Source organism: Urocitellus parryii, chromosome 5, assembly GCF_045843805.1.
Source record: "Urocitellus parryii isolate mUroPar1 chromosome 5, mUroPar1.hap1, whole genome shotgun sequence".
Classification (NCBI taxonomy): domain Eukaryota; kingdom Metazoa; phylum Chordata; class Mammalia; order Rodentia; family Sciuridae; genus Urocitellus; species Urocitellus parryii.
In genome coordinates, this window is record NC_135535.1 from 173,905,558 (window position 1) to 173,920,342 (window position 14,785).

At 40.5% G+C, this 14,785-nt stretch overlaps 2 protein-coding genes across 2 annotated transcripts in view; both read right to left on the reverse strand.

Moving 5' to 3' along the window:
• Positions 1 to 316: 316 nt before the first annotated feature.
• Ch25h (cholesterol 25-hydroxylase) lies at positions 317 to 1,165 on the reverse strand. Its single transcript, XM_026397008.2, has one exon. The coding sequence runs from the start codon at positions 1,163 to 1,165 to the stop codon at positions 317 to 319; it is 849 nt and encodes a 282-aa protein (XP_026252793.1).
• A 7,098-nt stretch (positions 1,166 to 8,263) lies between these two features.
• Positions 8,264 to 14,785, reverse strand: part of LOC113188625 (lysosomal acid lipase/cholesteryl ester hydrolase-like) — a 33,778-nt gene continuing 27,256 nt past the window's right edge. The window contains exons 9-10 of the mRNA XM_026397026.2: positions 10,605 to 10,676; positions 8,264 to 9,725 (exon numbers count right to left, since the gene is read on the reverse strand). Of these exons, the coding sequence (XP_026252811.1) occupies positions 9,492 to 9,725; positions 10,605 to 10,676 (306 nt within the window). The 3' untranslated portion in view covers positions 8,264 to 9,491. The remainder of the gene's footprint in view (positions 9,726 to 10,604; positions 10,677 to 14,785) is intronic.

Genomic DNA, 14,785 nt, shown 5'->3' on the forward strand with positions numbered 1-14,785 from the left:
CCAATTCTAAGACACTTTTAAGCATAAGTCCTTGTTCCATAAACAAATCCTTTTAGAGATGCTTTAAATATGCCTGTGATAACTGTCTAAATTTATGTCAGCAATCAAGGTTATTGAAGTGAGCTAGAATTTGACACCAAGAATACAATTGTATTATATACATATATTATATAAATTACTTTGTCAGATTGCAAAAATACATCAGATTTTGTCTATAACAGTTTTCATCAGTTAATAAGTTAAGTCTTTTTTTTAAAAAAAAAATAGCTCAGGTATATTTCTTCTGATTCGAGTGTGAAATGCAGAGCAGTCACGGTTAGGACGGGCACCCACCACAGCCACAATTCCACCAAGCTGGCAGAGGTGCAGGGCGAAAGGTACCCAGTAATTTGTCCCAGTGTGTGAAGTAAGGGGCAAAGTTGCAATTGAACTGAGAGTGATGCAGATCGTGATGCGCCACACCTCCATACCACCCGAAAGGCACTAGTCTGTGAGTGGACCACGGAAAGTCGTAGCCTGAGTGGTCCTCCACTGACAGCCAGATGTTGACCACATGGAAGATGAGGACGGTGAGCGGGTGGCACTTAAGGAGCTTGATGTTCACCAAGTCAAAGAAGCCCAAGGAAAACAACTCCCAGACGCTCATGTACTGCGTGGCCAGAGCGAACGAGGACGAGTTCTGGTGGTGCACCTTGTGAAAGGTGCGGTACAGCCAGGGCACTCTGTGGTGCAGCACGTGCCACACAAAGAATTCAGCGTCGAAGAGCAACAGGCAGAACACGATGTGGCTCACTAGCTCAAGCAGCTGGGGGGCTTCGGGTGGCAGGAGCTTGGGGCTGTGGGCCCAGTGTAGCAGCGTTAAGGGGAACACGAACACCACGTGCTGGTAGAGAGTCTGTCGCAGGCAGGGCAACAATTGCCGGGCTGACGGCGAAAAATCGGGATGAATCTTGTAGCGGCGCAGAGATGGAACCCAGGGGTTCAGGACGTCCAGCACCACGAAGGGGAGGCAGAAGCCCACATAGGTGATGACTGAGAAGAGGACCGGGAAGAAGGGCGACTGGATGAGGACCTCCCAGGTCTTCAGGCGGTCCCAGAGGGGCTGCAGGAATAGCTGGCTGGAGCTGCAAAGCACCTGGAGTTCGGAGTTGTTGTAGCAGCTCATGATGAAGCTGTGCCTGGCAGCTGCAGCCGCGCGACTTTTCTTAAGACTGGCGGCCCCGCCCTCAGTGATGTCAGCAGCCTTTTCACTTCTTTTCCAGGCTGCACGGAACTTGAATAAAGAACCCGCAGAGATGCTTAGTTGCTACAAATACACCCAAGCACAGCTGCCTCTAATGGCTTTTATACATGCATGTAAATCAGAAACTTTTAATATGCATGAAGAATTGTGTTCTCATTCATTTTTTTTTCAATTGGCATGCAACTTACACTCAACATAATGTACAAATCTAATCTACAGCGTTGAGTTTCCATGAATTTTTGGCCACTCAACTTGTATTTTTAATGCATATATAAAACTGCATATATGTTTCCATCAAGACGCAAGCATAACTTCATTTTAAAAGAAAAAGGAAAAAGGAAACTTAAGAGTCGTACCTTGCGCCGTCCGAGTCTTCTGTGTGCTCGCTCTATAACGGTCTACACAGCAGCGAAAGGCAAAAGAATTGCTATGTAGAGGGGACCTCGAATTCTTGGCTGTTCGCGGGTAACTGACGCTGGATATCATATAGGACACGTGGAGGGATGGGAAATTCCGTTGATTCCAGCGACTCCCGAAAGGAACTTTCCCTCCCGGCTCAACCCACCGTATGTATGCAGACTTGCCGGGAAGATTCTGAGCTCGCAAGTGCAGACACTCGTGGGGCCGCGTCCAGCGCATCCAAGACCAGGGACCGGGAGCAGGAAGCACAGCAGTCTAGAGCGAGGGCTGCGACTGCAAGCCTTCACTTGCGTTGGGAGGCGCGGGAGCAGGCGGTGGGGGGGGTGCTTGGTTTAACACCCAGAGCCTGCACAGATCGGGCTAAGATGCCATTGCATCTCAGTATGGGGCAGAAGTTATTGAAAAAGCGAACCACCTACTTTGATTTGCAAGGGAATTCTTTGCGAGATCCTGAAGCTTCCCGGGAAGGCTGCGGAAAGTACAGAGGATCCCTTACCTCCCCTGCTCTTCCATTGGCTGGATCCTCTGCACCAACTTTTCCGCAGCCCCGCATCTCCCTTCTCCAAATCACTCCGCGCCCAGAAAGCAAACTACCGATTCGTCTCTATCCCGTGGGTTTCTCAGCCACCAACTGGAGTCTCAGGGCCAGGAACTGAGCAGGAGGTCGGTACTAGGAGAGTTCTGGAGAGACTCTGGGAACAGTATAGAAACCAACCTTCGCGTTTAATTTAGGTGACTTACTCCAGACACAAGGGACCCCTAGTGGATAGAACTTTTGGACAAAAACCACTCCCCATTCCAGTTTTTCCTTCTTTTATCAATGTGTTTGGGGCCGAAGCTTGCATTTTCTTATCCGCCCGAAAGGGAAATAATAATAGCTGTCATCTTTGCAGCCTATTGTGAGTGTTTAATGGAAAAATAATAATGTCTACCATGTAACGTTTGCCTACTAGATGCTTGACATTGGCTAAGTGTTTTACTAGAAATGAGTTCATTCAATCCTCACGAGCTGGGCTCCCCCTCTTCCAAGAAGTAGGCAATATTATTTTTGTGGGTTTATAGCAGCAAAACCACAGCGCTAACATACAGTAAACACACAAAATAAGACACATATTAAATTTGTACTCTACATTTTACCTAAAGAATAATTGAGATGTTTGAAATTAAAATCAAGTAAGATTACAAAAAGAGAAATAAATATATATAAAGCCATTTGTTATGAGCAAATAATAAGTGGTATGAACATATAGACCAACAAACGAGCCTTAGATCTATAATATAGACAATTTATATATACATATGACAAAGAATAGGCCTTTTAATATATTTTTGTACAGAGGACATATATATTTATAATAGATCAATTCATAATTCAAAACCTTTCAAGAAGCACATATCTCAGAAATTCTACTGATGGAATATGGTGGTCCTTAGATACCCATTCTCTAGAGCCCCTAGACAGTAGACTCTGACTCTTCAGTAACCTTTTTTTTTTTTAAAGTTTGTTCTTTTGTTTTATTTTAAAGTCCAAAGTGCCCTTAAGACTATTATTATATCCTGCTTGCATTTTTTTGCCATTGATAGTCTCAGAAGCAGCTCTGAGTTTCTTGACAGCCAATACAAAAAGGAATGAGGACAGATTTTCTGATGCTGTTCTGAGGTCTAGATGGTAGCAGAAAACAAGTTGAAGGCAGGCCTCTGGCCTCCCTGCTGCCGGATTTCTTCCAATTAAATGCTGATAGACTCCTTCTCCATATACCCCTTCCCCATTCACTTCAAAGCCAATTTAGGAACTTTTCTCTTTTTTCATTCCATGGTCCTGCCCTTGATGCAGCAATTCAAAGGAAGAACCTTTTTTTCCTTCATTCCTGTGCCCTTCAGTGCCCCAAAGGGACTACCACCGCTCACTTTCTCAGAATTACATCCTCATCTAAAATTACCCTCAAATTTCCTTTTAGCACACCTTGTTCTTTTCTTGCAGTCCCATCTACCATGCTTGGATGCTTCAGATGCCCTTGCAGATTTTTTAAGATGGGTGGCATTGGCAGGTCTGCTTAATTTGAATTGAGCTTTTAAATTTGCTGTCAGGACATCTCCTTTGAGCCCCCAGCTCAAACCATCCCATTCCTTTCCTGCTTTGGTGGTTCTGTCCTCTGTCCCTAATAAAATACTCTACAAGCGCAGATTATATTAAGCTCTCCAAAACAAGACCTGGAAGCCAGGGCTTCAGACTGCTATGTCCCAACTCACCCACCTTACCTTGTGGCGCTTTGAAGCATAGCAGCTGTGCCTGCACATACAGCCCACCAGGACAGAAGTTTGTGTGTAGTATACAGAAGCAATCATCTCAGGGAAATTGATCAGGTAAAATTGTAATAGCTGTCTACTCATGTTGTGAAGGATGCTGAAAAAAATAGGCATAATATGTCAGGTGATCAAAAGCAATTAGTTGTAATGGACCAGAATAAAACTGATACATTTATAGGGCTGACTAAAGCACTCTTGAATTTGGCAAGCTTGTAGCTTTAATCATTCTCTATTTGCACAAAAATTTAATAGCTTGCTACTGGAACAGGTCTTTTTAGAGCCCAGGATATATCTTCTAGGACTTTTCCCTCACAATGCCAATCTTATCTTTGTGTATGGGGCGGGGGATGCTGAATCAGGGCCTGATATATGTTAAGCAAGTACTCTGCCACTGAGCTTTAACCTCAGCTGCAAACACTGTATCTTCTATGTAATCAATGTTCAAAAGGTACCAAGTGCACATTTTTAAAGATATCCATTCAAAATTGAGGCTAAAAAAGTAGAATCATTCTTTTTCAGAGTGTTAATTGATGTAATTTGGGTCTGTTCACCTACAGGGCAGTTTTCCACACAAAAGGATGTTTTTTAAATTCAGATACCATAAGGACTTTGGCAACACTACTTATTGTAATTCTCTAGTTGATCATTACTTTCTTTGTATTATTTTTATCTTGGCATGCACTCTCTGTTGGGGTTGGGAAACAGGAATCCTTTCTTCTCTAGTTACCATAGGTGTCAAACACTTTTCTGATAGTACAGCAATCAAACCTATGCATATTTAACACAATCTCAAAGATATTTTTTCCAACTCTCCAAAAAACTTTGTATAGTGTCCTCCCCCCTACACATACACACACACACACACACACACACACACACACACACACAACAAATAAAGAACACAAAGTCAGAAAACCCTGTTATCAATCACATCATCTCTTTTTTTTTAATGACATTTATGATTTTTTTTTCCTCCCCAAATGAAGCGAGACTGTTTTGGCAGCTATGTAACTAAAACAATATTCCTGAATATCAGAAATATGTAGTAATGTTAGACTTACATAGGTAGACTAGCCTCAAAGATCAAAGTCTAATCCTGAATTTTAAAGGCTAAAGATTAAGACTCAGTCTCAGAAAAGTCAAAACTTGATAGGGTTAATAGTAAATTACAGCCAAGTCAAGAGTGGAAGTGGAAGTTGGTGTCAGTTCTAAGCTAAGTATCTCTACAGGAGGAGTCTGGTGTTGGAAGGGGGCACCAAAGTTACTTTTATTTGTCAATTTACAAAAGATTCAGAAAACATTAGTGAGCCATACAAAAAACAGTAAGTATGTTGATGAAGAACATAAGGAATGCCAACTCCCTTCAGATGCTGCTTGATGTTCTGATTAAGCCAGGTATCGATGCACAGAACTGATCAATCATGTGGCATATAAGTTGGGACTTGCACTGATATTCTTGGAACTCTCATCAACCTCTCAAAAACATTTAAAACATAAAAAATCATCCCTAATAAAAAGCATACCATAGTCTATAGAGAAAACAGCACTCGTTCCATATATCCAAGGGGTTGTTACGGTGATCAAAGCCTATGCGAAGGCTTTAAAAAGTGAAGGCATACCATAAAATACAAACTTTTATTTTTAGTAATTCTAGAAGAACTTGGCAGAAAAAAAGTTTTACTAGCTCAGTTTAGAATTGAACTTGACATCTGCACCTAGCACATTTCAATAAATATTCTTGAATGAACAACTGGCAATTTTTTCTTTTCATTGGAATAATTACAAACCCAGTGTTGCCTTTCAGGTGCCATAAGAGATCATAATGGTTCCACTTTTGGAAATCTCTCCAAGTGTAAAAATAAATAAATGAATAAATAAGTCAGTGGCAAAAGATTCATTTACCATACAGTTTTAAAAGTTTGCATTTAACAGATTAATGCCTTTAATAGCCACAAACACGAAATAATCTTCATTACTTGAAAATAATACACTAAATTTTAGTGCTTAATAAGTGTTAGGCTAGGTTAAAGCCTCCTCCACTGCCATCCACCCACTACTCAAGTCTAACGTTCTGACCACTTATTCACTTAATAGGCACATTTTTATTTTCAGTTCACATTTGGAGGACAGTTATTCCTTGAGAATATTTTTCAGATGTTCTCCACTAGGCATAAAGTAGTCATAATCCTGAGTAGAAATGACCACAGCTGTAGCTGGCTTTACCCATCATCAAATTACCGACCTCCTAAAGCTGCAAAGGTGTAAAGTGGAGCGGGGGTTGGGGGTTTGGAAAGATATGTGAGAAAAGCCAAGAGTGCCATCTTGTGGCCAATAAAAAAATTTTTTTTTTTCTATTCTCAATTCTGATTCCCTTGGAATCTGTTCATTTTCCCATGTGTACACGGTACCTTAGAAAGGGTTTCAGTTGGCAGGATATTAACCCGTCTTCTCCTTGGCCTAGAGGCGGGGCAGATGTTTGTGTTCTGCTCAACAGAAGGTGCATCAAAGCTAGTTGACAAAGAACAGAACTGGAACCCCCACCAAACTATCACAGAACTCCTGGTGGTTGATGATACAAATCTGAGCTAATGACGAAACAAAACTATATGAATGTGGCCAGGATGAGAAGGCCACAAAGGGTTTATGTCACCACATCCAGGGTAAGAGGCAATTGACAAAAGCAAATGAGCATTGTAACCCATACGGAGCAAGAACAGCTGTGCCATCATCACCTTTAGACTGGTCCAGCTACTCTGCTTTGGAAAAATTCCAATGCAAAGTTTGGAAAGAAGATGAAAAAAAAAAAAAAAGGTGAAGAGCAGGCTTTGGAATGCATCCCTGTTCATTCCTCAGTCTGTCGTTATGGGAGAACTTGATGGATCACGATTCTCAAGGGAATCTCTGGGAGCCCCACCCCCACCCCCACCCCCACCCCCACCCCATGGTGGCAACCACTGCTAGAGAAACCAAGTCATCCATGAACTAAAGCCATTCGGGAAAGCTATCCCCACTAACTGGTGAAAACAGAAAACAACAACACCCAGTCACTGGCCCCTTCTTTTCAGCTCTACCCAGTAGGGAAACTCTATATCATTGGCCAAATCAGTTGGTTTGGCTAAAGAAGAAAGAAGGGCTGCTGGAGAGATTCGTGGCCAGCAAGGCAGGTGGCATCCTCCTGGGGATGCCCACTCTTGTGTGGCTGCCATAAAAAAAAACACAATAATTTTGTGTCAGTCCTGAGACCCTTTCAGGTGTCACTTGCGCATCTAACTCAACTTGGCTAAATGAAGAAGTCCTGTGTTTCCACACACTTGTCAGTACACATGCATCTATTGACTCTTATACTCTGGGCTCTTTGTTGGACTCTGAGTACAGAGATGAGTAAGAGATGTTCTGCCCCCAGGTTCACGGAGTAGTGGAGATTTCACTGGGCCTTGAATCTGTGTTTGGGGGGTCCTAGGGTGTGAGCTGTCTCTACCGGCCTCTGTTGCCTCATTTGTTCAAGGAGAGCATTGGGTAGACAGTCCTAGAATCCACAGTGCTACCTGCAGCCAGCCACTGCCTGCAGATGGAGTTCACACTGCCTACTCTCCACTCACAGCCTGTGATGGTTTAGATATGAGGTGTCCTCCAAAAGCCCATGTGTGAGACACGGTAAGAATTGTTCAGAGGTGGAATAGTTGGATTCGAAGAGTTGTGACCTAATCAATGGATTCATCCATGGATCTGGATTAACTGGGTGGTAACCATAGGTAGGTGCGGAGTGGCTAGAAAAGGTAGGTCACTGGAACATGGCTTTAGGGTATATAATTTGTCCCTGCTGAGCAGAGCTCTTTCTGCTTTTTATTGGCCATGTCCTGAGCAGGTTTTGTCTGCCACGCCATTCTACCATAATGTTCTTCCTCACCTTCAGCCCAGAGTTTATGGAGTTGGAATGATCATGGACTGAACCTCTGAAACTGTGAGTCAAAATAATGTAATTTTTTATCAGATGTTTTAGCCACAGCAACACAAAAGCTGACTAAAACACAGCCTCATTAACAGGGACCACACAGGACAACATCTGAGCCAATGTTTCCAGACCATCTTCTAGGCCTCCTTAGGCTGGAGATCCCTTTCTCCTCCCCATGGAGAGGAACAAACATTCATGGACTATATCAGTGACATTCATGAAGGGCACAGAGGATGGGGAGATGAGAAAGAAAAGCGTGAATCCTGGCCAAAGAAAGGGGAAAAATAGAATGGCCATTAAATAAAGGGAAACACATGACGCACAAAATCCTTCAGGCCCATGAGGCTCACTGAGTTTTATTGAAAAGTTCAAAGAGGACCCTGTAAATGTTACAAGCAGTATTCGTCTGCCTGTATGTATTAGCCAACACAGCAAGAATTGTTACTGTAGCTACTGTGACTATATCAGAACATCTGCAAGCACGTCCTGTCCATCCCACAGCATGATAAGGAAACAAAGCAAAGAAGACACATAGGGGCTTCCTGACACTGTGATGCAGAGCAGGCTTATTGCAAATGATTATTACACAAACAAAACTCAACAAGCGAAGTGAATTCCTGAGCTAAACTTGAAACTGAAAATGTCCACATTAACTTTTCACTTGAGTGAAAATGAATGAGGCTATTTCCTGCAGAGGCCACAGGACTTCAGCTTCACACAGACGGGATGTCCTCACTGAGCTGCAGCAGTTGGTTCAGAGTTGGTTCATGTCGGGAAAAAGTAGTGGTCATGCCTCTTCACAGGACTTTCCTTCCTTGACAAGTAGAATTATGGCCTGCCACATCATCAGGAGCTCATGAGCAAAAACATTTGAGTGTTCCAGTCTTCAAGCTATTCATAACACAGACTTTTAAAACAGGGCAATCTGTTTCTGAAGGTTCTGGCCAACTATTTGTGCTTGAGCTGAACAATCTAAACATTTGTCATTCATGTCGGATGAAACTTATTATGGAATATTTATTACTGGCACAGCGGGGATATCACTGGGTTTGACTAGGTACCTAATGCATTAAAAAAAATGAAAAAGTGTCATTTGGATTCCCCCAATACAAGCCCATTGGACTGGAGAGCACTTTAAGGCAAGAAGATGAAAACTGGATGCTTTCACACCTTCGTTTAAATCAATGACAGATTATTTAACATCAACCAATACAGTTTAAAATTTCCAAACGTATGTGTTAATTTGTCCTGAATAAGAATAAAAACATAATAGATTTTAAACTGTAAGGAGAAACAGAATGGTTTCTTTTCATATGTCAGTGATATTTGTAAAAAAAAAAAAAAAAAAGACAACACTAGGGTTGAGACACTTGCTTCAGGTTCAGCCTTAATTAAACAAAATATACTCAGGGTATTTTATTCCTAACTTGAGAGAATTGAGCATCTTCAGAGTCATAATTTTCTTGCATATAAAAATATAAAAGACCTGAGAAAGGAAAACCAGTATTTTAAGCAATGAAGCAAACACATTTTCTCGAGACTCGATGACACACATCTCAAGTCTGCATTTCACTGGTACTTCCTCATCAGATTGATAATTTCACTATACATCTGCCAAGGGGCATCCAGGCCCCAGATAAAGTCAAGATGTTCCCACTCCGGAATGCGCTTGTGGTACACCAAGTTGGTGATCTGAGTCAGTAAGATTTTGACATCTTTGTCGTCTGCAAGCCAGTCCTGACCCCCACTCCACACTGCAGTGGGCACAAGCATGTCTTTCACATTGTACAAGGGAGGGTAACTCTACAATGAAAAAAAAAAAAAAAAAAAAGAAAAATGAAACAAAACAGAACCATGGAGTGCTTTATTATTTTGTGATCATTTTCAAAATCACAATAAACCATCTCCACTAAACTCTATCTACTAAGTCTGATCTGAGTATAAGAAACCAGATTTTGAAAATCACTTTCAGTATACTTTTCAGGTGGCCATTATCCGAACAACAACAACAACAAATTCAACCCACCATGAAAGAATACAAGATGTGGACCTTGAGCACAGTAATGACTTTAATTCTCACTGAGGAAGGTACTATTTTCCGCAGGGAGTAGATGTGAAGCAGGAGAACCAACTGGTTCTGAAAGAGCTTTGGAGTCATATCCTCCTCCTTTCTCCTTTTTGGTGTGGAATGAATCATAGAAATTCTCTAAGCCTCAGTTTCTTCATCTTTAAGTCAGATACCATCATGTCTATGTCACTAAGTTGTTATGAGAATCAAATATGAAAAACACAGGTAAAACATCGTACACTTTAGTACTGGTACATTTAGCATTAAAAAAATAGGAATTATATTAATCCAGGGAGGAGACATAGCAATCTAATATGGCAGAAGCCCTATAGCTAACAGGTAATGGACCTGGGAATCCTGCTCTCTGCTCTGTGTTCATGGCCACTGTGAATAACACATGGCAGTGATGGTTCTTGTTTAGAGCCAGCGAAAGGACAATGAGAAAAAGCCCAACTGTAAAGCCTGGGTCACTCTGGAGTGGTCTGAAGGAAGACAAATGTCATCTCTCCTGTGCATGACCTATGGCACCCAAGCCAACTAGAATCTAGTAACACAGGCTGGCTTCCCAGACGAGTCTTCAGGGCCCATTTCAATTAAAAAACTGAAAACTTTACCTGGTTGTAATGAAGATAATTCTTGGCACTGCTTCCCCAGTCAAAGGCTTGAAACTTTTGGAATTTAACAAACTAAAAGAGAATTTGGAAAAAAAAATTATCTCTCGTAAAAGTTTGAGAAAACATTATAGGTTGCTAGAGTTAACCTTATGTCCTCAGAAACAATTTTATACCAAAATCCAGATTCACTCTTCACTTCCAAATTGTTCTTTGAAACAAAATGGAACCGTTTTGTTCTATTTACTACATGACTCAGTTTCCCACTCAATGTTGGAAAATAGCTGCTACATGACACGAGAAAGCAGTTGTACACGAATGCTGCGGATTACACAGGAAAGACAGCTGTTACTGTTAGTTGAACTTTTATTTATATGAATGCTTTCCACTGAAATTTGTATCTTGGACTTTTTCAAAGAGTTCAGGATTTTACTTCACATAATGCTATTTTAATCATGGGCTGCATATGATGGTACTCCTATAAGATTCTATCACCAAGTTACATTATAACCATGTTAGTTTGTGTAGGTACACTCTATGATGCTTGCACAATGATGAAATTGTGCAATGACACATTTCACAGAATGTATGTATACCTGTTAAAGAGATGCCTGCTTGTATACATACAAAGAGAATCCTATTTTCTGCATGTATATCTACCCTACTTGTCTATTATATTTTAAAATATAATATACTTAATATTTTAATAATATTATTGACTTAGGGCTTTTTCCTAATATCTGGTATCACTATAATCACAAAATGATAACATATGCCAGTGTGATTCTGAGTTGGGGAATTCTACAACTATGAAATAATATTTTATATGAAATTTAATGTATGCATATTTAGAAAAGCATGATAGATATTAATTAAAAAGTCATTTATTTTTTTTAAAGAGAGAGTGAGAGAGGAGAGAGAGAGAGAGAGAGAGAGAGAGAGAGAGAGAGAATTTTTTTAATATTTATTTTTTAGTTCTCGGCGGACACAACATCTTTTATTTGTATGTGGTGCTGAGGATCCAACCCGGGCAGCACGCATGCCAGGCGAGCACGCTACCGCTTCAGCCACATCCCCAGCCCAAAAAGTCATTTATTTATGAAGTTTGAATGAATACAAAATTCATACTTCCTACTGAATTAAAGCCAAAATTTCCAAGTTAAATAAATTGGAAACTACAAGTTTTGGCCACATGGTGGTGCCCAGCAAAAAAAAAAAAAAAAAAAAAATGCAGACATTCTTTGTCAGAAACACTTTTGATTTATGTGAAGCTTCAGTTCTTATCAATTGTAAAAAAAAAAAAAATTCTATTGCTTGATGTAATAAAAGAGTGTGAGTTTGGATACTACAGGGGATTGCTACAGGAGAAATGGTTAGCATTTGAATTTTGCTATTTAAAATGACAGACACTAAATAACTGTGGCATATTTTATGGCTTTGTAGTACCTGGGAATGCATCTATCCCCTGTCTCTGATTCAGCAAAGCAAACTGTTCTGCCACGGTGCTCAAGACAGCAGTTTACCACCTCCTCACACATGTCTTTCAGCATTTGTACACAGCACCAAGTGTGAGTATAAAATACAGAGGGAAAACTTGCTCATAGCTCTGACTGACCTTCTAAACCTGACTTTTGTCCTCAGAATCACTAAGCACTTCAAGTTAACCACTTGAAAAGGCAACTTCAAAGGAGGGAAGTGTGAAGATTACTTACAGTAACAAACAACCTGGAAATAAAGTAAAGCTCAATTATAGATATATGTTACATCAAACTTAAAAAACAGTATGTAATGTCACAAGTATAAAAAATATAAACAGAAAACAGCTTATAAACAAATTCCATAAATAATACTAAGAGGAAAAAGTCTTAAAATTGATTACACACTATGGTCGTACTTCTGTGATAATCCCATGTAGACAAAAATCAGAAGGAAATGTTCACAATATTTATAGTATTAAAACAGCTTTAAAATGACATGTAAAAATGAGTTTCAGGTCTTAATTGATAATGAAAATTTTAAGTTGGCTAATGATATACCTAGCCTAGTTATCTCATTAGATTAGAAGCCAGCTTGTCACAAGTTATGAAGGATTCATTTCTGTTTTCTGTAAAAATATCAGGATGTCTGTATGGCCTGGCCATTAGTTGATGTTGTAGAGCTGATTGGAATGCCTGCCCGTGCCCTGAACTCACCCAGGTCCGGTTTTCCCTGACCAGATAACAACCCTTTCCTAAACCTTAGTGACGCCTCATAAATTCTGGCCTTCCCTGGCCGGACAATGACCCTCTCTGAGTCTCTAAGATCTCCATAAATTCTGATGCCGGGGCCAGCAAAAATGTAAACTTGTGTTATGCTCCTCAGAGTGTTGTTATCTGTAACCCCCCCTTTGTGTAACCTTTTGGGCTATAAAACTGGGCCACAAAGAAGCCTCGGGGCTGTCTTGTTCCCGCCGTTTTGGGAGGGAAAGGCAGCCCGGCCGGTCGAAATAATAAGCTTGCTTTAATTTGAATTTAATTGGAGTCAGTGGTCTTTTCTTGCGTCCTGGTCTAACAGCTAAACTTTTCTAAAGTATACCACATATCAGAAATCTTAAAGAAATGTGTACCTTCCCACCACCCAGTCTACTCCTATGAATGTATCATCCTAAAAAAAAAAAAAAAATTCCTGATGAATAAAATAGATTCATATACAATACAAGAATATTCCTCCCAGTATGTTTCACTATTGCAAAAATACTACCATGGCAAAAAATAAAATTCACACAATAGAAAACTGTCCATTACAAATACTTTTAAAATCAGTTATGACCTGGAAAGGCATTTTTAATTATAGAAGGGACTAATTTTTCCCCAGTACCCATTCTTGTCTTCTCCCTTTCAGTAATGGAATCCCTAAAGATTTCTTGAAGCATATGGCAGCCAGGTTAGAAACCACATCTGCATCCCCCTGTGAACAGCCACACAGTGGCTGAGCCTCTCACTTCTCAGCAATCTCCTTCAGGCAGAGCCACCTGCCCTGAGCCTCCTCTCTCCCACCTCCCTGTGGGCTGGGACAGACATGGCAGTGACTCATCTTCAACCCACAGAGAAGGTTTGTATCCTGAGGGTAGCAAAGCTGCAGACAGGACCTGCATGACCTCAGGGAGATACGCACACCTCCCTCCCCCAGCCTGTCCCTTGTTCTTTGAATTGTATTGTGAGAAAGAAACAAACTATTCATTTCCGGCTATATATTAAGGTTTCTGATAAAGCAATTAAGCCTGTATCTAACAAATACAATGCTATTTTAACTAAATGAAAATTACTAAAAAGCACATTCAGTATGATTCTGCTTTTGTAATGGAAATGATTATTTTTTTAAAAAAAACTATGATTATATCAAAATATTAGGAGTGGCTACTGCTTGGTAGTAGAAATACAATTTTTTTCTCACACTCGTGTATGTTCTAAATTTCATAAAATATATATTGCTTATAGAATAAATAAAAAGTATACTAAATGTTTCTGGTGGTTTTAAAAAGCCAATCAAATGTATACTTTGGCTTTTCTTCTTTTTATGCAATATTTCAAACAATAGAGAACATCAAAATGGCCTAAGGTATTTATTAAAATGAAGATCCCAGGGGCACATCTTAAGAAATTCAGATTCTCAACAGGTCTAGGATAGGCCCCAGAATCTGCATTTTTATTAGCATCCTGAATAAGTTGTTACCAATACTTTTAAGATAAGTTAGGGCTGACCTTCTTCCAACAAGCAAATACCTGGGCTCTGGACTGATAGGAGAGAGGAAGATAATAACAAGAGGCTTGGCTTAGATGATCTCTGAAATTCATCAGGATTAAGAAGAAAACAGGAAGAACTGTAAACTAGATTTAAAAGCCTAGTTTTTACATTGTTAATAAGTGAATGCTAATTATTTAAACAAAAAGTAAACTTCTGAAAGTACAATCAATAAAATGACTTTAAAAGGCAACCCTGATCTTACACCACAGGAACCTTCACACTCCACACTGGGACTATAGCCTCCAGTCTGCCAGCACCCAGGCCCTGCCCACCCTCAGTGGAGCCTCACCCAGCAGGCACCAAGGCTGCCTCTGGCCAACAGCCTGGAGGACAGGGAACTAAGGAGAGATCACTATGAAACAGCTGTACAAAGCAGCTCTTGTCCTGACAAGGGCAGAGTG